Source organism: Mobula hypostoma, chromosome 18 (assembly GCF_963921235.1).
Source record: "Mobula hypostoma chromosome 18, sMobHyp1.1, whole genome shotgun sequence".
NCBI lineage: Eukaryota > Metazoa > Chordata > Chondrichthyes > Myliobatiformes > Myliobatidae > Mobula > Mobula hypostoma.
Window position 1 is genome coordinate 33,718,741 of NC_086114.1, and position 24,062 is coordinate 33,742,802.

At 44.1% G+C, this 24,062-nt stretch overlaps 1 protein-coding gene across 2 annotated transcripts in view; it reads right to left on the reverse strand.

Moving 5' to 3' along the window:
• Nucleotides 1–24,062, reverse strand: part of LOC134358188 (glutamine--fructose-6-phosphate aminotransferase [isomerizing] 1-like) — a 114,223-nt gene that overhangs the window by 84,617 nt on the left and 5,544 nt on the right. For both annotated transcript variants that reach the window (XM_063070183.1, XM_063070182.1), the window contains exon 2: nt 19,274–19,381. In XM_063070183.1, the coding sequence (XP_062926253.1) occupies nt 19,274–19,381 (108 nt within the window). The remainder of the gene's footprint in view (nt 1–19,273; nt 19,382–24,062) is intronic.

The following is a 24,062-nucleotide window of genomic DNA, read 5'->3' on the forward strand; positions in this document are numbered from 1 at the left end:
CAGAGGAAGCTGTGGAGATGGGTACGATTACAATGTTTTAAAAACATTTAGGCATGTACATGGATAGGAAATTACTAGGATATGGCCCAAATGCAGGCAAATGAGGCTAGCTTGGATAGATATCTCGGTTGACATGGATGTGTTGCGCTGAGGTGTCTGCTTCCATACCGGGTAACTATCTGACTCCACATCCCTACAGATCATAGAGGTCTGAGAAGTGACAGCAGCTTTACAAGCACACACAGGGATCATGACAAAAGTCAAGAGCACACAGCTGTGGGTATGAAAATGGAAGGTGATGGACGTGCTCAGCAGGACAAGCAGCGAGGAGGGAAAGCTAGGTTCAAACACATTAACGGGGCCTGGGCGGAGAGAAGAACAACAGTTGGGGGGCGGGGGCAGAGAAAGAGGGGAGTTTTGATCAACTTGTTGGGATGGAAAAGCCAAAAGTAAAAAGGGTTGGTGGATGCACCGACTTGCAATGGTTATATTTCCTGGATCACAAGGTAGCACTGGCCTCACAGGTTATGGCAACTGATGGAAGCATGTCTGGAAATTCAAGCACACACCACAGCTTTTGCTCCCAACACCATGCGATCAAAAATTAATCCTTTATTCATTGAGATACAGCGCGGAATAGCTCTTTCCAGCTCGAAAGCCATACCACACAGCAACCCCTGATTTAATGCTAGCCTAATCACGAGAATATTTACAATGACCAATTAACCTACCAACTGCTGCATCTTTGGATTGTGGGGAGAAACCAGAGGAAATTCACATGTCACGGGGAGAACATACAAGCTCCTTACAGGCATTGGTGGGAATTGAACTGAGATCGCCTTTACAGAAAGCACTGTGCTAACCACTATGCTACCATGCCACCCCTGTCCATCAGTGAAGCGTGAGAGCAATCATTAGCAGTTCACTCTGTACAATTTGCCAAATTTGTCCGGGCCGTTTCTGTGGAGGGTCACTCTGCAGACCGAGAGGTGATTTCAATGCTACGGGATGACATCACTGTGGAGCAAATAACTGCAGATGCTGGAAATCTAAAATAAAAACAGAAAATATTGTGAATACCAATGCTGGAAATCCAAAGCAGCACACACAAAATGCTGGAGGAATTCAGTTGGTCAGGCTGTGAAATGAATAAACAGTTGACGTTTCAGGCTGAGACCCTTCAACAGAATTGGAAAGTAAGGGGAAAAAGCCAGAATAAAAAGGTGGGAGCACCAGAAGGTTGTCTATTGTATCTGGTGCTCCCGATGCGGCCTCCTCTACATAAACTGGGGAGACCACTTTGTTGAGCAGCTCCGCACCCAAAAGTGGAATTTCCCGATGGCCAACTATTTCAATTCCTCTCCTCATTCCCGTTCCGACATGTTGGTCCATGGCCTCCTCTTCTGCCACGATGAGGCTACTCTCAGGGTGGAAGAGCAACGCCTCATATTCCAGCTGAGTAGCCTCCAACCTGATGACATGAACATCAATTTCTCCTTCCAGTAAAAACTTTTCCCCGCCCTCTTCGCCTCTTCTTCTATTTCCCACTCTAGTCTCTTCTTCTCCTCGCCTGCCTATCACTTCCCTCTAATGCCCCTCCTAATTCACTTTCTCCCACGATCCACCCTACTCCAATAGCAGAGTAGATTTCTTCTCCAACCCTTTACCTTTCCCACCTACCTGGCTTCACTCATCACCTTCTAGCTTGCCTATTTCCCCTCACCCCACCTTACTAATCTGACATTTTCTTCCCTATTCCTTTCCAGCCCTGATGAAGGATCTCAACCAGAAATATCAACTGTTATTTCCATAGATGCTGCCTGACCTGCTGAGTTCCTCCAGCATTTTGTGTGTGCTGCTCTGGATTTCCAGCATCTGCAGAATCTCGTGTTTAAAATCCTCAGGCATTCGCGAAAAAGAGAAACAGTTAATGTTTCAGGCTCAGAATCTCTCATCAGAATGAGGAAACGTGAGGAATCAGGCGTGCAGCAAGCTGTAGCCAAGTAAGGAAGGGTGGTGAGAACAAGGCAATGTCTGCCAAAGAGTGGAATCAGGCAGAGCACATGAGGTGGGGGTGTTGGCTCAGCGATGGTGGTCAAGTTTCTTTGTCTTCAGCTGTACACAGGAGGGAGATTTAAAAAGAAACACAAAAACCAATCTCCCTTGTGTCCATGGCCAATCTAATGAACACTTTCAACTTTTGCTGCTTTCATTCCAGATTTCCAGCATCTGCACTTTGGGAATTTCACTTTTGCTTGGAAAACCTTTCATTTCACATGTTCTTTTGTTCTTAACCTTACTGCTATATCCATTGCAACTGCCCCCCGCCCCCCAACATCCCACAATTTACCACCTTCAACATCTCAGAACTCCAACATCGCAGCTTCAGACCAACAGCTGTGCACTCTGGCCCTGTCCCCAACCTTTTCCAACACCCCCACACCATCAACAAGGCTCTAACAACAACTCTACTCCTCTGACCCACTCCCCCCACCTTCCAAGCCAAAAAAGGCCATGACTGATGCCCTAAACTCAAGTCCTAAAAAGTGAGGTCCAGCCATTACAATTAAAACCATTTGTTCCATGCAATGAAGGTAGATGCTTACAAGAACAAAACAATGATTATCACAGTACTTCAGCACTGCATTATCTACTCTGAAGATGTGCTATTAATTTCTTGATAGAGTACTTTGTTGATTCAAAAACCAGTTCTGTCTAGTGAACCTGTTCCACAGGTATAGGTGTGCCTTAGCAAAGTAATCAAGGATGTAATCTTTCAGAGTGTAAAGTACATACAGTGGTATACAAAAGTTTGGGCACCCCATTTCAAAATTTCTGTTACTGTGAATAGCTAAGTGAGTAAAAGATGACCTGATTTCCAAAAGGCATAAAGTTAAAGATGACACATTTCTTTAATATTTTAAGCAAGATTACTTTTTATTTCCATCTTTTACAGTTTCAAAATAACAAAAAAGGAAGAGGGCCTGAAGCAAAAGTTTGGGCACCCTGTATGGTCAGTACTTAGTGTTACGTACCCCGTAACTGGGTTGCCAAACCAGCAGAAATGGATCACTCAGTTGGAGTCTGGATTACTAGAACTAAGAAAGTTTTATTAAAGAAACAAGCAACACAGTAATCGAAAGGATAATGCAACAGTTCAGCAATGATAAACACACATGTGCACAGAATTAAGATAACAGCATCGATCAAGCTCTATCGTTGTCTAGGGGTAAATGACCAATTTCAAAGTGACACAAAAGTCCAGTTCGATTTAGTTCAGTTCGCAGTAATCGTTGCCATGGCGATGGACAACGTGGGGGGGGGAGGGAGAGCGAGAACGACTGATCATTCAGAATGGTTTCCACTCACAGACCGGCGATATTGCTCACAAGCAGCTTTTGGGCGAGTCCTTTGTGATGTCACCTGAGGTCACCGACTGTGACCCCTCCTCCAGATGCGGTCGATCCTCTGCAGTGAACCCGGCACCCAAGCGAGGGTGGACACACACCGGGTTCCCGCTGATCGTACCTTTTCCACCCTGTGCGTTTAAGGCTGATCCCCCGATCAGCCGTCCAAGAGCTTTCCACCGACTCGTGAGAGGCGCACCGCTTCCAGGGTCTTGTTACCTCGAGTGTCGTGTGTGTGTCCTGCCTTAGTGAACCTGTCCCTTTTTATCCCCCTGCTGGGGTATCGCCTGTCCATCACTTCAAACAGTTCAGGGTTCAAAGGGGGAGCCGCTCTAGACAGCTCTCTCTCCCGTCCCTTCATTACCCATCTCCAGATACTGCTTCATTTTTCCTTATCTCTCCTTCCCCTGAGGACAGGTGGCAGACCAACTGCTGATGCCACTGATGCAAACCCAGGCCAGCAAACATCTTAATTTATGTGTATTCTCGTCACATTAGTAACACCCCCTTTGGCAAGTATCACAGCTTGTAAACGCTTTCTGTAGCCAGCTAAGAGTCTTTCAATTCTTGTTTGGGGGATTTTCGCTCATTCTTCCTTGCAAAACGCTTCGAGTTCTGGGAGATTCTTGGGCCGTCTTGCATGCACTGCTCTTTTGAGGTCTATCCACAGATTCTCGATGATGTTTAGGTCGGGGGGCTGTGAGGGCCATGGCAAAACCTTCAGCTTGCGCCTCCTGAGGTAGTCCATTGTGGATTTTGAGGTGTGTTTAGGACCATTATCCTGTTGTAGAAGCCATCCTCTTTTCATCTTCAGCTATTTTACAGACAGTGTGATGTTTGCTTCCAGAATTTGCTGGTATTTAATTGAAGTCATTCTTTCCTCTACCAGTGAAATGTTCCCCGTGCCACTGGCTGCAACATAAGCCCAAAGCATGATCGACCCTCCCCCGTGTTTAACAGTTGGAGGGGTGTTCTTTTCATGAAATTTTGCACCCCTTTTTCTCCAAACATACCTTTGCTCATTGCAGCCAAAAAGTTCTATTTTAACTTCATCAGTCCATAGGACTTGTTTCCAAAATGCATCAGGCTTGTTTAGATATTCCTTTGCAAACTTCTGATGCTGAATTTTGTGGTGAGGACACATGAAAGGGTTTTCTTCTGATGACTCTTCCATGAAGGTCATATTTGTGCAGGTGTCACTGCACAGTAGAACTGTGCACCACCACTCCAGAGTCTGCTAAATCTTCCTGAAGATCCTTTGCAGTCAAACAGGGGTTTTGGTTTGCCTTTCTAGCAATCCTACGAGCAGTTCTCTCGGAAAGTTTTCTTGGTCTTCCAGACCTCCACTTGACCTCCAACATTCATGTTAACTGCCATTTCTTAATTACATTATGAACTGAGGAAATGGCTACCTGAAAACGCTTTGCTATCTTCTTATAGCCTTCTCCTGCTTTGTGGGCATCATTTATTTTAATTTTCAGTGTGCTAGGCAGCTGCTTAGATGAGCACATGGCTGCTGATTGTTGGGACAAGGTTTCAGGAGTCAGGGTGTTTATGAAGCTTTGAAATTTGCATCACCTGGCCTTTCCCAACAATGACTGTGAACAACCCATAGCCCTAACAAGCTAATTAAGGTCTGAGACCTTGGTAAAGGTTATCTGAGAGCTCAAATCTCAAGGGGTACCCAAACTTTTGCATGGTCCTCCTTTCCTTTTTTCACTCTAAAATTGTACAAGACAAAAATAATACAGTAATCTTGCTTAAAATGTTGAAAATAATGTTTCATCTTTAACTTTATGCCTTTTGGAGATCAGTTCATCTTCTATTCACAGTAACAGAAATTTTGACCGGGGCGCCCAAACTATTGCATGCCACTGTATATGTCACCATAAACTATCCTGAGATTTGTTTTCTTGTGGGCCTTCACCGTAAATACAAAGAAATGCAATAGAATCAATGAAAAACTGTGCATAACAAGGATGGACAAACAACTAATGTGCAAAAACAAAAAAATTGTAAATAAATAATAAATATGGAAGAGAGCCCGTAGGTTGTGGAACTAGTTCATTGTGGGGGTGAGTGAAATTATACTCTCTGGTTTAAGTGCCTGCTGGTTCAGAGGTAATAACTGTTCCTGAGCCTGGTGGTGTGGGACCCGTTTAACATGTACCCAAGAGTTACATTTTCAAATAACCTTATTGCATCCCCCTAACCACCATTCCCTGCAGCCCCTCAACCACAGTCCAATGTTGGTTATTTTGCTGAGGAAAACACAAGATGCTGGATGAACCAGCGGCATCCATGGAGGGAAGTGGACAGTCAACGTTATGGATCGGCACCCTTCATCTTGGACTTGTGGTTTTGTTCTACTCCAGAATTTGAGTCAAGACCTGGACTGACATGTCAGTGATTCCATGTGTCCTGACCATTACCTTTCATTTCACCCCTTTTGGCAAGATCTACACCTCAGGACTACTGAGCAATGATCCTCCCCATTATATCTACCACTTGCCCTTGATATATAATGGCATTTCCATCACCAAGACTCACTGACCAGAAACTCAAAAGGACCAGCACCATAAATATTGTAGCTACAACAGCAGGTCCAAAACTGGATATCCTGCAGCGAATTATTCAACTCTTGACACCTCAAAGTACCTACAAGGCAAAAGTCTGAAGTTTAAGGAACTCGCAAGAAACTCGGCGTCTAATTCAAGTGAGCCTGTCACATTGGTGGCGCCTGCTGAGCTACTGCAAGAGGAGTCGCAGAAAAATACAGCACAGAGACTGGCTCTTTGGCCTATCTATGCAGCCATCAAAAGAGCCCACTCCCATCAACCTGCATCAGGACCATAGCTCTCCATACCCCTACCATCTCTGTACCTATCCAAACTTCCCTAAACGGTGAAATCAAGCCAGCATGCACCATGCACCATTTGCACTGGCAGTTCACTCCACACTCATGACCCTCTGAGCAAAGACGTTTCTCCTCATGTTCTCCTTAAACTTTTCACATTTCACCCTTAACCCATGACCTCCAGTTGCAGACCCACCCAAACTCAGTGGAAAAAGCCTTCTTGCATTTACCCTATCTATACCCTTCAATTTTATATACCTCTATCAAATCCCCTCTCAATCTTCTATGATCCAAGCAATAAAGTCCTAACCTATTCAGGTTTTTCACGTAACTCTAGTCCTCCAGACCCCACAACATCCTTGAAAAATTTCTTTGCAATTTTTCAACCGTATTTACACCTTTCCTGTAGGTAGGTGACCAAAACTGCACAGAATACTCCACATCAGGCCTCATCAAAGTCTTATATAACTTCAGTATAACATCCCACCTTCTGTGTCCAGTACTTTGATTTTTGTGGCCAATGTACCCAAAGCTTTCTTCATGACCCTTATTAACATGTGGGCCACTTTTGATGAATTATGGGCGTATATTCCCAGCTTCCTTTGTTCTACTGCACTCCTGGTTGCCCTACCATTTACTTGTAAGACCTACCCTGGTTGATCCTACTGAAGTGCAACACCTCATACTTGTCTACATTAAATTCCATCTGCCATTTTTTTAGCCCATTTTTTCAGCTGGTCCAGATCCTTCTGCAAGCCATGATAGCCTTCCTCGCTGCCCACTAGACCCCCTATCTTGGTGTCATCCACAAATTTGCTAATTCATTTAATCACATTATTATCCAGATTGTTTGCCTATAATTTCTTGTTTTATTTTTTCAAGCCTTTCTTAAAAAGAGGAACAACATTGGCTATCCTCCAATCCTCCAGCACCTCACCTGTCACTAAGGATGCTAGAGCCCTGGCAGTTTCTGCACTTGCCTTCCACAGGGTCTGAGGGGACACCTTGTCAGGCCCTGAGGATTTATCCACCCAAATTCGCCTCAAGACAGCAAACATCTCTGTAATCTATATAGAGTACATGAAGTAGATGCCATTTTGCCTTACTTCTATAGTCTGTGTCAGTCTCCTGAGTAAATGCAGATGCAGAAAATGTATTTAAGATCTCCCCCATCTCTTTTGGTTCCAGAGCACCATTTCTGTCCCTTGCAATCCTTTTGTTTTCAGCATATCTCTAGAATCCCTTAAGATACTTCTTCACCTTTTCAGCGAAGGCAACCTCATGCCTTTTTTTTTAGCTCTCCTGATTACTTTCTTCAATGTTCTCTTGCATTTCTTACACTCCATAAGCAACTACTTGTCTATACCTGCAGCACACCTCCCTTTTATTCTTAACCAGCACCTCTGTTTGAAAACCAAGGTTCTCTATACCTGTTATCTTTACCTTTTATTCTGACAGGCACATATACGCTTTGTACTCTCAAAATTTCCACTTTGGAAGGCCTCCCACTTACAACGAACACAATCTACACTTGCCAGATCCTTTGTTATCATCAAAATTGGCCTTTCTCCAATTTAGAATTCCAGCCTGCAGACCAGACGCAGCTCTTTATATATGTACTTTGAAACTAATGGCATTGTGATCACTAGATGCAAAGTGTTCACCTACACTAACTTCTGTCACCTGCCGTCTCATTCTCTGATAAGATAAAACTTTACTTATCCCGAAGGAAGTTATTGTTGAAAGGTTGCTCAGTCAGAAACGTATACTTTAAAATACAAAATGTAAGCATCGAGGAAGAAAAAAAGAATACAAAATGTGCATTAAAAAGTAATAGTGCAAAATACAGATGTGCAATAAAACCACATATACTTCAGGAAGAGGAGACGTAGAGTCATACAGCCACAGGGAGAAAGGATCTCCTGTGGGGTTCAGTGGTGCATCTCGGTGGAATCAGTCTGTTACTAAAGGTGCTAAAATAGCATGGCAAGTATCGCACCCTCTCATGGGACTTCCATGTACTGATTAAGGAAACTTTGCTGAACACATTTGACAAACACTGTCCCATCTAGTCCTTTTACAGTATGGGAGTTGCAGTCAATACGTGTAAAGTTAAAATCACCTAGTAAAGGATCTAATATGTCTCGCAACAGTCTGTGATCTCTCTACAAATTTGTTCCTCTAAACCCCTCAGACTGTTGGGTGGTCTGTAATGTGGCTCCATTAATGTCGTCATACCTTTCTTACTACTCTTCCAGAAGTGGTTGAGGCAGGTTCGATGTTGTTGTTTAAAGTTAAATTGGATAGATATATGAACAGGAAAGGAATGGAGGGTTATGGACTGAGTGCAGGTCGGTGGGACTAGGTGAGAGTAAGAGTTCGGCACGGACTAGAAGGGCCGAGATGGCCTGTTTCCGTGCTGTGATTGTTATATGGTTATAAGATGAAAAAAGGGTCAGCCATGATTCGATGGGCCAAATAGCCTAATTCTGCTCCTATGTCTTATGGTCCATTAACATGGACATACCTTTCTCATTACTCAGTTCCACCCATAATGCCTCACTAGGTGAGCTCTCCAGTCTGTCCTGACTGAGCACTGCAGTGACATTTTCCTTCACTAGTAACACCACCTCTCCTCCTTTAATTTCTCCCCCTCCGTCATGTCTAAAACAACAGAACCCCGGAATATTGAGCTGCGAGTCCTGGAGGAAGAGGATTAACTTTATTCGCCATATACATTTACATATATTCGAAAATTGCCGTAGTGTGCTGCTGCTAAATGCAACAGAAAATGACAACATTCAACAACTACACAAATTAAAAAAATATATAAAAATGTCAGTACGGATATAGAATAAAATGTGCACAAATACCAGCATGTACATACACTGTAAATGGCAATATAAGCAGTGGTTTAAAGTGTTTACAGTGCAGTGCAGTAATTGAGGTAATACACTAGGGGGGAATGGGGGGGGGCTAATTAAAATGGTTGATCAGACTATCTGCCTGGGGTAAGAAACTTTTAAGATGGTGTGAAGGTTTTGTTTTAATAGCCCTATAGCTTTTTCCAGCAGGAAAAGGCAGTTTGCTCGGTGGGTAATGTCCACATGACTTTTTCTTGCCTACTTCATGCCCTGGACACACACACGTCCTGCAGTGAATGTGTTCTCCACTACTGGCACACAATGCCCGCAAAGTGTATCTGCTACAAGCAGTTATGTACCCAGGCTACTCCGACAGCATCTCCCACACATGGGACCTCTACCAAGAAGAAAAATGGCTCTGTGCCTCTGACTGCACCATTAGCACTCTCCTCCCTAACACGACAATCCATCACTGGCCCTTCATCATTATTTCATCTGAATGTTGGTACTCCTTCTGCAAGAACACCTTTACAAAATACACTGTGACAGTTCAAACGGTAGCTAATCACCAGCTTGTCAAGAGCAGTTAATAATGTGCAATAAATATTTGCCATATCAGCAACAGCTCGATGCCAGAAGTCAGCAGGTTGCGTCTTAGTTAGTTCAGTCACCTTGCTGCAGCATTTCCATAATTCGTAATGACTCAAGGGTGTTTATGGATGTCAGGAGATCACGGACAGTTACTGAAATGCAAATCTTTCTCCCTACGTTGTACAAAAATCAAATAAGTTACTGTTAGTTGCTGGACAGGAATTTAAGAAATAAGGTGCTTTCAAATTCAAATAATTGCCTTTGGCTATGATGAATCAGCCCAATAAATGATACAGTCAATTCATCCAGAAAGCCAACCATGACTCCTTTCAGATACTGGTCGGACACATCCCTGTACTTCCTCAACACCAGTAGGACAGAGGACACAAGACCATAAATCAAATCAAAATGGCAAAAGGCCCTGGAAGCGGAGACACCGGGTAGGCAAGGTGGCAAAGTTGGCAGAGGGCAGGGCTCCCCAACCTTTATTTATGCCGTAGACCAATACCATTAAGCAAGGAGTCCATGGATCACATGGACCAATACCATTAAGCAAGGGGTCCGTGGACCCAAGTTGGAAACCCCTGGATTAGGGCATGCATGCTCTTATCAGTTGGGCACTGAGAACAAGAGTTAGTGAGACTGCATTAAAGTATTGTGTGTAGCTCTGGTCGCAATTTCATAGGAAAGGTGTGATTAAACTGAAGAGGGTGCAGAAAATATTCACAAAGATGTTGCTGGGGCTGGAAAGCTTGAGTTATAAGGAGAGACTAGACGAACTGTGACTGTGTTCCCTGGAGCAGAGGCTGAGGGGGTAACATCATTGTGCTTTATAAGATCTGGAGGGGAACAGATAGAACAAATTGTCACAGAGCCATCAGCATCATTATATGCCATGTTGCATGATGTGGGCAATCATGGTCTATGGCCATTATTGTTCTTGGCAAGTTTTCTACAGAAGTTTGCCATTGCCTTCTTCTGGGCAGTATCTTTACAAGACAGGTAACCTCAGCCATTATCAATACACTTCAGAGATTGTCTGCCTGGCGTCAGTGGTCGCATAACCAGGATCTGCTCACGTGACCGTCCAGCACCTGCTCCCATGGCTTCATGTGACCCTGATCAGGGGGCTAAGCAGGTGACCTACAGGCTAGCGGAGGGAAGAAGTGACTTACACCTCCTTTGGTATCTCCACCCCACCACCAATTCCCAGAGTAGAGAAGTCTAAGGGAAGAGGGCATAGCCTTAAAGGGCACTTGAGAGGAATGCTTTTACACACATATACACACGAGTGGTGCATGCATGGAACAAGCTGCCAGAGGATATAGTAAAAGTGGGCACAAATACTTTTAAAACAATTTAGACAAGTACATGGATAGCAGAGGCTTACAGGGATATGGGTCAAGCACAGGCAAATCGAACTAGCTTAGCTTGGCATTTCTAAGTTAGGCCTAAAGACCTGTTTCCCTGCTGTGTAACTCGTTTGTTATAACTATCCAAAATGACGCAAATCTGCAGATCCTCCTCCTGATTACCATCGATTGCCCTTCCTAAACTGCTGAATCAGTGCTTCTTTGATGTTGAACCCTTGGAAGAAGCACTGGAAGTTGCAAGAATACACAATGTCCTGTGGGTGGGAAGACTAGCCAAGTCCTGAAGGATGCAGCAGCCGGACTGTGTCTGTGGTAGATGGTGCAGGAACCAACACGAGGAATATCAATCTACTGGAGAAACTCAGCATCTCTGGAGGGGATTGTTGACATTTCACCCCATAGATGTTGCTTGATCTACTGATTTCCTCTGTTGCTCCACACTCCAGCATCTGCAGTCTCTTGCATCAAAATGAGGGATAAATATTCTTCACCTTGTGCCAGCAATTTTCCTGTAGCAGACACATTTATCCAGGGTTGTAGTAACCACCGACCACATCATGTGGAGACAGAACTTTGCCTCCACAAGGACTGAGGACATCTCTACGTAAAATGGGATAGATTCAAGAGATTTGAAAGTTCCAGCTGGGTACCCATGAAGTGCTAAGCACCAATGTCAGCAGCAGAAACGTACACTGTATAAAACTCTGAGGAGCTCAGTAAGTCAAGCACCGTCCATGAATGGAAATAGACAGTCAATGTTTCGGGTTGAGACACTTCACCTGGAGATGGAGATCTAGCCGAATCAGTCCAGATGAGGGATCTTGACCTGAAACATCGGCTGTCCATTTCTCTCCGTGTGCTGCTCCAGATGCCAGCATCCGCACTCTTTCGTCTCTCCAGAAATGTACACCAGCTCATTGTGAAACCTTATGGCCCCCGTTCTGCCCATGACCATCATCTGGGCTCAACAAGGAGTGCAGGAGGGCATGCTGGGAGCCTAACTAGAGATACTGAGGTGCTAACCTGGATGCAGCTGCCAATCCAGGCCTGAACAGCAAAATATACACGGCAGAGACAGAGCTAACCAATCTCATGCAACAGTAGCTCAAGTAGCATCACATTCCAAACACACTGGGAACATGAACAATTAAACGGCTAACACTGAGACAACTGCCTACAGGTGGGCCTACTCAACATTTAGGCGTAGGCCACCATCTGGGCCGTACCCTCCTCTTGCAGCCTCCTTCAGACAAGAGATACAGAGCTTGCAGTCCCACACCACCACGTTCAGGAGCAGTTACTTCCCTTCAACCACTCTGCCCTTGAACCAACTGCTAAAACCCTAATCACTGCAGTTTAGGAACACGGTGACCACTTTGCCCACTTCTTAGTCAAATAGATTTTTTTGTTCTAATTCTGTTTCCTTGTAAAAATTGTATATTTATTCATTTTGAGAAGCTGCGCAGAATAGGCTCTTCCGGCCCTTCAAACCGCACTGCCCAGCAATTCCCCAGTTTCATCCTAGCCTAATCACGGGACAATTTACAATGACCAATTAACCTACAAAATGGTACATCTTTGGATTGTAGGAGGAAACCAGAGCACCCGGAGTAAACCTACGTGGTCATAGGGAGAATGTACAAACTCGGCAGCGGGAATTAAAGCCGGGTTATCTGTACTGTAAAGCGTTGTGCTAACCACCACACAATCATACCTCCCCAATTTATATCTAATTTGTGTTTTTCTTAGGAATACTGCCTACACACAGTGGCCACTTTATTAGGGACACCTGCTCCTTAGCACAAATATATAACCATTCAATCGCATGGCAACAACTCAATGCATAAAAGCATGCAGACATGGTCAAGAGCTTCAGCTGCTGACCAAACATCAGAACGGGGAAGAAATATGATCAAAGTGACTTTGATTGTTGGTGCCAGATGGAGTGGTTTGAGTATCTCAGAAACTGAGATTTTCACAGACAACAGTCTCTAGAGTTTACAGAGAATAGTGCGAGAAACAAAAATAAAAATCCAGTGAGCAGCAGTCCTGTTGGCAAAAACACCTTGTTAATGAGAGAGGTCAGAGGAGAATGGCCAGACCGGTTCAAGCTGAGAGGAAGGTGACAGTAACTGGAAGGGCAACACAGTAGCGTTGGAGTTCAGAATTCAATCCCAGCATCCTCTGTAAGGCGATTGTACATTCTATCTGTGGAATGCATGGAGTGCTCTTGTTTCCTCCCACATGTTAAATGGTCATTGTAAATTGTCCCATGATTGGGTTAGGGTTAAATCCAAGGGTCGTCAGGGGTTGCTGGGTCATGAAGCTCGAAGGGCCAGAAGGGCCTATTCTGCACTGCATTTTTTATTTATGTGGACGTTGCCAGCTAAGCCAGCGTTTATTGTCCATCCCTAGTTGCCCTTGAGAAGGTGGTGATGAGCTGCCTTCTCGTACTGCTGCAGTCCCTGAGCTGTAGGCATACCCACAGCGCTTTCAGGGAGGGAATTCCATGTTTTTGACCCAGCAGCAATGAAGGAATGGCGATATGTTTCCAAGTCAAGATTGTGAGTGACTAGGAGGGGATTTCCAGCTGGTGGTGTTCTGGAAGGTGCTGCCTTAAGAACTTTGGTGTGTTGTTGCAGTGCATCTTGTAGATAGTACACACTGCTGTAACCGTTCGTCGATGGTGGAGGGAATGGATGCTTATAGAAGGGGTACCAATTAAGTGGGCTGCCTTGTACTGGATGGTGTCGAGCTTCTCGAGTGTTGATGGAGCTGCACTCACCCAGGCGAGTGGGTAGTATTCCATTACACTCCTGACCTGAGCCTTGTCGATGGTGGACAGGCTTTGGGGAGTCAGGAGGTGAGTTACACCCCGCAGGATTTCTAGCCTTTGATCTGCTCTGGTAGCCACAGTGTTCATATGGCTAGACCAGTTCAGTTTCCTGTCAATGGTAACCCACAGGATATTGATGGTAGGAGAGTCAGTGATGGTGATGCCACCATCTCTAAATAAATCAGTCAACTCAAATAACCAAACCAAGCATTACAACACTGGTGTGCAGAACAGCACCTCTGAACACACTACATGTTGAACCTTGAAGTGAATGGGCTACAGCAGTGGAAGATCACAAACATACACCCAGTGTCCATTTTATTAGGGACAGGAAGTACCAAATAAAATGGCCACTGAGTTACATTGCTTATACGTTTTTATGTATTACGCACACTGGCCATCACAGAAAAAGCCAGCACCTATTGGCCTTCTGTAACAGCTATGATGCAATGTGCCAGTGATGCTGCTGCAAATGTGTTTTTCATTGCACCTATGCATTTGTGTACTTGCAAATGTGACACTTTGACAAGTAACATGCATGCCAGAAAAGTGCCAGGCAGTGACCATCTCCAGCAAGAGACAAACCATCTACCCTTTGCTCTCAATGTCATCATCTCAGCCAAGTCACCTCTATCAACATCCTGGGAGCATCACCATTGACCAGAAGCTGGACAGATAAGAGGCCAGCGACTACTGTATGAATTCTGCAACAAGTGCCTCACCTGTTGACATCCACAAGTCTTTCAGCATGTTTGAAGCACAAGTCAAGAGTGCGATGGAATACCCGGAGAAGTGAAACTCTTCCAACTGTCAAGAAACCCAGTACCATCTGGACAGCCGATTTGATTCATTTTTCCCCACCACCAATACACAGTGAGTGAGCTGCAGTGTGTACCATCTACAAAGCAGACTGCAGTTACTCAGCAAGGCTACTTGGACAGCACACAAAACCATACCCTCTACCACCACGGAGGACAAGACAGCATGGGAGTTCCTTCCAACTCACACACCATCCTGATTTGGAAATCTCTTTTTGGTCCTTCATGGCTACCACTGGGTCTAATTCCTGGAACAGCTCACCCCAGCACTGTGGGAGCTCGAGCCCCAGTAGGATGCAACACTTCAAGAAGGTAACTCACATCTAAATTTTTTTTTTAAACTGCACATCAGAAATCTGAAAAACAAGAATCGCTAGAAACCCTAATCAATTCAAGGAAAAAGAGTCAATATTTCATGTCAGAGACCCTTCATTAGAACCAGGACAGACAGAAAGCCAGTTTTCAATAACGCTTAAGGTGGGGAGGTGGAGATTGTTAAAACAAAGGTATTATTTATAAAAGGGTAAGACTGAACAAGTTAATCTAGCAGCTTGAAGCACATTTATTTTTATTTATTTTATTTAGAGATACAGCACGGAAACAGGTCATTTTAGTCCAATGAACCCGCACTGTCCAATTACACCCAAGTGTCCAATTAACCCAATAATCCGTCCATCTGTGGAATAAGAGGGGAAGCTGGAGCATTCAGAGGAAATCCATGTTGTCACGGGAAGAATGTACAAACTCGTTACAGAGAGCTGCAGAAGACGAACCCATAAAGCATTCGCACTAACTGCTGTAAAGTGTTCCGCTAACCGCTATACTACCGTGTAACCCCATGCCTCCTGTTTGTATAACACGTTGCTAATACCAAGGCTGCAGACAAGTACAGCAGGCCAGTATACATGACTAGAAAAAGAAAACTGAGCCAAAATGATGACTAGCCAAAAAGGCCAGTTATGTACAGACAGGAAGAGCTGAAGAACAGAAATAGTGGCAGATGGAGATCAAGCCAGATAAGTGTGAGGTGGTTCATTCTGGTAGGTCAAATATGATGGCAGAGTATAGTACTAATGGCAAGACTCTTGGCAGTGTGGAGGATCAGAGGGATCTTGGGGTACAAGTCCATAGGACGCACAAAGCAGCCGCGCAGGTTGACTCTGTGGTTAAGAAGGCATACGGTGTATTGGCCTTCATCAATCGTGGAATTGAATTTAGGAGCCGAGAGGTAATGTTGCAGCTATGTAGGACCCTTGTCAGATCCCACTTGGAGTACTGTGCTCAGTTCTGCTCGCCTCACTACAAGAAGGATGTGGAAACCACAGAAAGGATGCAGAGGAGATTTACAAGGATGTTGCCTGGATTGGGGAGCATGCCTTATGAAAACAGGTTGAGTGAACTTGGCCTTTTTTCCTTGAAGCGATAGAGGATGAAAGGTGACCTGATAGAGATGTATAAGATGATGAGAAGCATTGATTGTGTGGATAGTCAGATGCTTTTACCCAGGACTGAAATGGCTAACACAAGAGCGCACAGTTTTAAGGTGCTTGGAAGTAGGTACAGAGGAATGTCAGGGTAAGTTTTTTTTTATGCAGAGAGTGATGAGTGCATGGAATGTACTGCCAGTGACTGTGGTGGAGGCAGATACAATAGGGTCTTTTAAAAGACTCCTGGACAGGTACATGGAGTTTAGAAAAATAGAGGGCTGTGGGTAACCCTAGGTAATTTCTAAGGTAAGGACATGTTCGGCACAGTTTTGTGGGCCGAAGGGCCTGTATCATGCTGTAGGTTTTCTATGTTTCTAACTAAAGTTAGAGAAGTTAAACGTAGAAGTCCTGAAAGCTGCAGTGTGTTTAGAAGATGAGGCATTGCTTCTCAAGTCTGTGTGGAGTCTGAAGTTATCAGTACAGCAGATCACACATATGGATAGGTCAGAGTGAGAGCGGGACGAGGAACTAAAGCGGCAGGAAATCAGGACCATCTTTGCCCACTGAGCGCAGGTGCTCTGCAAAACCATCACTCATGGTTGGTTTCTCTAACCTCAAGGACCCTTTATGAAGATCAAATGAGGTATTCTGGATTGGAAGAAGTGCAAATGAATCGTTGCTTCATTGGGAGTGGCCATTTCAGCCCCTGGATGGTGGGAAGGGGACAGGTGAAAAGGACAGATGCTGCACCCCCTTTGTTTGAGTGGATAAATACCGTATGAAATAGAATGGAAGACTGGGCCAGAGTGGTTGACGAAATGGGCGGGACAGTGTCTGATGGTGTTGGTGATTCATGTTAATGACTGCCAGGTAGCAGAGTAATGCAACAGTCAGTTCAATGCTTTAGAGGTGTTTAATTCCTTGTTGTTGACTGCAAGGAGTTTGTACTTTCCCCTGGTGACTACGTGGCTTTCCTCCAGTTCTCCGGTTTCTTCCCACATTCCAAAGGCATACAGTTCGGGTTAGTGAATTGTGGGCATACTATATTGGTGCCAGAAGTGTGGCGTCACTTGTGGACTGCCCAGCACAACCCTCACTGATTTGATTTGACTCAAATGATGTGTTTCTCTGTATGTTTCGATGTATTATTGCACTATTTATTATGTTACGTACCCAGTAACTGGGTTGCCAAACCAGCAGAAATGGACCACTCGCTGGAGTCTGGATTACTAGGAACTAATAAAGTTTTATTAAAGAAATAAGTAACACAGTACTCTAATCGTAAGGATATAAATACAACAGGTTAGCAATGATAATACACACATGTACACAGAACTAGGGCAATAGGGATCAACCAAGCTCTATCGCAGTCTAGGGGTAAAATGATCAGTCTCAAGTGATGCAGAGTTCATTTCAGCTTAGTGCAGTTCGCAGTAATCGCTGTTGTGCCGTTGGGGGGGGGAGGGGGAGAGAGAGGGAGAGGGAGGGAGAGAGAGAGAGAGAGAGAGATGCAATTTGATTCAGGCAGACCTTTAATGTCTTCGCAGTTGGTTTCGGGCAGACCCTTTTATGTCTTCTATCCCACTGTGGTCACCGACTGTGACCCCTCCGTTCTGGATACGATCGTTCTTCCGCAGTGAACCCGGCACCCAGGCAAGGGTGGACACACACACTGGGTTCCCACCAATCGTACCTTTTACACCCTGTGAGCCTATGGTCGGTTCCCGCAAACCGGACCTCCAAACTCCTACCAACTTGTGGGGGCACACTGCTCTTTCCGGGGTCTCGTTATCTCGTCTCTTGGTGTGTCGCGTGCCTTAGCGAACCTGCTCTTTTTATCCCCCTGCTGGGGTATCACCTATCCATCAAACTTCAAACAGTTCAGGTTCAAAGTAACCGGTCTGTCAATATTCTGAATTGTGTTTCTTTTCCGTTAATCCCTCTCTCCTCTCTTATTAGCATTTTGAATGTTTCTCCATTGTCTCTCTTATCTCTCCAATTAGCATCAATCGTCCGATAGCTTGGTTTGGCGTCACAATTGTAACATACTAATTTTTTTATGTCTAGCATTCTACTTACCTTTTGATGTACTATTGACAAATAAAGCTAATCTAATCTTTAAAAAAAATTAGACTTGTAATATTTACCAGATGCCGCTGAAGTCAAGCACTAGTTGTCAATTAGACACTTTGGCAGCAGAATACGTTGCTCAGATCTTAAGTGTTTTTGCCAGCTGTTGGGGGTGCACACAGTGCATGCAAGACCACAGCCAGGCCCCCGCAGGAGTCAGACGAGCAGAGTTGGCTGCCAAAATGTCGGGGACAGACTTAGGGCATGAACCGCCAAAACCCAATGGGTTAATGAATTTGCCAGGCCAGGTTAGATTAATAATAAGGTGACTCTTGTCCTGTGACACGAGTGCACGTTTCTACTGTACTGTACAATGTATGTGCATGGGGTGCTGTTGCCTAGGAGGGAGTCGCGAATCCAGCCCCGGATTAAAGTCAACCACCTTCCCTACTCCCACAAATTTCACAGAAAATGAAGTTGAATAGTCTTGGATGTAATCCTACTCAGAACCTAAGTGCCCAAAATCTGATGCAGTCGACACATGCCCCTCAGAGGAGGCTGAAACTAAAAATGGGTACACAGCGGTTGGTACAATATGGAAGGTTCTTCTAAAGTTGCAGGTTAAACCATAATCTTTCCCCTTACTCCCAATATCCAACACTGAAACTTTGCCTACAATGTGCCAGACGGTAGAAAACCACAAGATGAACAAGCTCCTCTCCATAAACATTCCCAGTTTAGTAAATACAACACAGGGAGAGGGGCACAAAGAGCAGGACTCCCATAAGTTATTCAAAGTAATGTAACCAAGTTGCCCATAACATACATCATACACTCAACATATCAAAGCCTGCGGGGATCGGCTCCCTTTTCAAAATGCCGATTTCGTTTATCCCTCAGCCTGCATTGCCTGACACGTGGAGAGTGGATGCTGCACTTCCCTGCAAAACACTTCAGGATAACCAGAGGAAGAGAGAGTTGCAATGTAAATGCAACTTCTATCTCTCATGCAAAAATTAAATCACCTTACCTGCAGAATCATAACCTCTGTATTCAAGTCTTTGAAGCCCTTTGAATAAGATTTCAACAATTTCTCTTCTTGTCCGGGGAACAAGGTGATTCAGGTAGGCAAAAATTCCTTGAAAACAAAATAAGTGATTGGGTGTCAAGTTTCGGTAACTATACAATATGAGTAATGATTCTTTTGAACTATCAAATTGCAAGCACTTCCTACTTCTGACAGACTTCATGTAACACTGCCCACCCATGTTTCATTGATCGTAGCCCCAGTCCCATTAAAGATGGCTGTATGCCATCTCACCCAATTGTACAATAAGATGATGGCCAAATGCCAACCTCATCCATTTTCCCTCTGATTGTCATACATCAAGTCAAAAACACAAAGAATTCTGGAGATGCTGGAAATCTTGAGGATGCACACAAAATGCTGGAGGAACTCAGCAGGTCAAGAGCCATCAGTGGAGAGGAATAAACAGTTGATGTTTCTGGCTGAGACCCTTCTTCAGGACTGGAAAGGGAAGGGGGCAGAAGTCAGACTAAGGTGGGTGGGGGCAGGAGGAGTACAAACTGGTATGTGATAGGTGAGACCTGATGAGGGGGAAGGTAGGATGAAATACAAAGCTGGGAAGTGATATGTGGAAGAAAAATTATTCATCTGTCCTCAATGAAAGAGAAGCACTCAAAAGTCTATTGACTAAAGTCTTGTACATTCATACCAAATGTGTATCCAGTCTCTTGTCTTGAGTTTGTCATTTACAACCCACTATCTGATGGCAATTCTCCATCCTCAATCACCAACCCCTTACTCTGAGGCCTAAACTTTTCAGCCAGGAAAAATAAAAGACCTCTCACTATCCGCACTGTCAACCCACCATACATTCTTAAGTAATTCAACATGCTTGCCTCTCATTCTTCCAAACTCTAGAACACAAAGGCCCAATTATACAATCTTACCTCAAAGAACAAACCCTCCTTTCAGTAATCAATCTACTAATTCTTCATTACACTGTGCCCAAGGCAAATAAAACACCTCTTGGATATGCAGACTAAAACTGAGCATCGTATTCAGGGTGCGGGCGCACCAAAACAAGCACAGACAACCCTTACCTGTACAGACCCCATCCATGTTTAATAGTCTATTTTCTTGGTGTTCTTGTACATCAGTCATTGAAAGCAAGCATCCAGATACAGCAGGCAGTAAAGAAAGCTAATGGCATGCTGGCCTTCATAACAAGGAGAATTGCGTATAGGAGCAAAGAGGTCCTTCTGCAGCTGTACAGGGCCCTGGAGAGGCCACACCTGGAGTACTGTGTGCAGTTTTGGTCTCCAAATTTGAGGAAAGACATTCTTGCTATTGAGGTAGGTTCACAAGGTTAATTCCCGGGATGGCGGGACTGTCATATGTTGAAAGATTGGAGCGACTGGGCTTGTATACACTGGAATTTAGAAGGATGAGAGGGGATCTGATTGAAACATATAAGATTATTAAGGGATTGGACACGCTGGAGGCAGGAAGCATGTTCCTGCTGATGGGTCCAGAACCAGAGATCACAGTTTAAGAATAAGGGGTAGGCCATTTAGAACGGAGTTGAGGAAAAGCTTTTTCACCCAGAGAGGGGTGGATATGTGGAATGCTCTGCCCCAGAAGGCAGTGGAGGCCAAGTCTCTGGATGTTTTCAAGAAAGAGATGGATAGAGCTCTTAAAGATAGCGGAATCAAAGGTTATGGGGATAAGGCAGGAACTGGATACTGATTGTGGATGATCAGCCATGATCACAGTGAATGGCGGTGCTGGTTCAAAGGGCCGAATGGCCTACTCCTGCACCTATTGTCTATTGTCTTTCCAATCCCCTGGAAGTACTTGGGCAACAACTTAATGCACTTCGTGTAGAAGTGCACCTGGAAAATACCGGGGCTGGTTAAAGCCACCGCTGATGTTGGAGATTACAGTGGACCACTGTGGAAGTGCCAGCTGCCTGGCACACAAGCCAGATTTGACACTGGTATCACATGCTGCCCACGCTGTTCTGCTGGGATCCTTATGGAGCCAACAGATCTACCAGCCCAGATCCTATATTACATTAAACCCAATGCAATCAGATAAATGCAAGGCATTTGCTCTGCGGAGAAGTACAAGTTTCTATCAATCAAGATGCCTTAAATGGTTTTAATTAATTTCTCAGTATGTAGGTATACCTCTTAACTTTAGAAATGAAATTAATAATTGGAATAATTCTTTGGAACTGTATCCAAATATTACTGAAAATGAATGGTGAAGATGTTAACAAATATTCAGTGCCCCCACCATATGTCCCTGTACACCACCATCCAAGGACGGGACATTACCAGCAGTCAATGGGATTCCCAGAAGGTAGAGGGTTCCCTGTACCAAGTGACCCTCAGTGGGAACCTGCACCGGAGTTAGCACGTCATCAAAGGTTCATTCAGTGATATAGAGGCAATAGTCTAGTCATCTCATTGTTACTATCTGCAAAGTAGCCTCGTTAAACACATTTATGAGGAATGAAAGGAGAGGGCTAGATTAAAGTTTTTTTGCATGTTTGGGAATCCTGCTACCGTAAATCATTTTGTTTATATATTTCCAATGGCATAAAAGACTGCAATTCAGCCCATCAAGTTGTGCCAACTTTTAGAACAATTCCATTACTCTCTTTCCCCAAAGAATTTCTCAATAACTGATTCTTTTTCACACGCCCCACCAATTCCACCCTGATCCTTTTACCACCCACCTATACTAGGGGCAATCTACAGCTGCCAAGTAACCTACCAACCCTCACGTCTTTGAAACATGTGAAGGAACCAGAGTACGTACAGGAAACACAGGCAGAATGTAAAAACTTCACACAGATGGCACCAGAGGTCAGGATCGAACCTGGATCATTGGACTATTACCTACCATGCCTCTGTGCCAACCTCACTTTTCCAGAAATATTAACTATTTTGACCTGGCTACATCATCAATTCCCCACGCATTATTAACTGAAGTCTGGTGGAGGAAGGAAGTTAAATCGTGCCTCACCAACACTTGTTGACCTATCATTAAAAAATTGGTATGATCAGTATTAAGATTCCTGAGCAGGGAATGTATGGCCAGTCCGCACATTGATGGCTTTGATCAGCGTTATGGCAACAGTTTTGTTAGACCAAACTGTCCTTACAGGACTGATCCACTGACCTGTTCCCAAGTAACACACACACAATTTCAGAGCTACACAGCATCTATGGAAAGGAATAAAGAGTCGACATTTTGGGCTGAGACCCTTCACCAGGAAGCTCTCAGCCCAAAATATCCCACTCCACCCCTTCCTCTAAAACCAGTGAGCATAGAGTCCAAGAGCAGTGTGGGGCCAACAGTGTGATTCCATTAAATAACTCTACTGAGAAAACAAACGTCCATGCAGTTGTAATGCAATCAAAGAGACATGCAGCAATTAAATCTCTTAGGAAAAGTATAAAGATTGGTAAGGATAATAGAAATTAATATGGGACAAAATATGCTCTGTAAACCACTTACAGATGTACGAAATAAAATGGGACCTGCTAAATAATTCTGACATCTTCTGCTATTATTTTGGATTTACTACGCTGTTTTTTGTGTTTCAATATGCATTCAGGCCCTTGCCCTGGTGAAGAACTGGTTTAGCCCTTTTGAGATGACAGTCACATCATACAGCAAGTCATTCCCACAGCTCATGGCTCCCTGGGAAAAGAACTAGCCAACGTTCCACAGATCTGTCAAATCCACTGGAAGGATAGGTGAACTAAAGTCAGTGCTCTCTTCAAGGCCAATGTCCCAAGTACAGAGGTCTGTCAATGACATTAAAGGCCTTGTGGAGATGGAATACTCCTGAAACAGACAATCTTTCCTAAGCTCTGGCGATCAGCATGTGGATAGAGGATGTGCTCAAAGCCTCTTTGATGAAGTGCAACATCTCCACCGATGACAGGGAATCTCCGATCCATGACTGCTCAACTTGAAGAAGCAGCTGTGATTTGAAAACCTTGATTCTGTATTTTGGGAACAGAAAAGCCATGTATACCATCAGGCTTCTGAACCAGTGTGGAGATCTTCACTCACCAAGGCACAGAACTGATCATTGAATACAACCCTTGGACCCACTTTCAGACTCTACAACTCATATCCTCAGTAATTACTTATTATTTTTAATCACTTGTTTCTTTTGCACAATTTGTCAGTCTTGGGTGTAGCTTTTCATTGATTCTATTGGACTTCTTTGTTCTACTGTGCATGCCTTCAAGAAAATGAACTACAAGGTAGTATTTGGTGACATATACGTACTTTGATAATAAAATTTATTTTGAATTGAATAGGCAAGGAGGGAGGGCATCATCCTTCCCAACAAATATGTCCTGTGTCTGTGGAAGAAGCTGTGGTTCCCACATTGGCCTTATTAGCCAGTTTGGAAACCACAAAAGTAGTGTGGAGGAAAGTAATTCTTAATCCCAAGAGAATAAACAAGAAAAAGATCATTCCAGCATAATTTATATTCAGGTACTTTGATAATATGCAAACCCCAAAATTACGATAACCAGCCAGGTCACACGTAATTCTTTGGTGCTTAAACATAAACAGACCCAGATAATAAAATCCAGGGTGTTTCTTTGAACATTATCCAACGCTACAAAATCTACTCGTTTAATATGCACCGTGTGGTTCTACAGAGATGGAGTAATGCTTTCTTTGTTTTCCTAAATTTTGCTACCTTACACTCCAAGAGAAACATAATCTGTAATCCTGAGTATTTTCTTTTTAACTT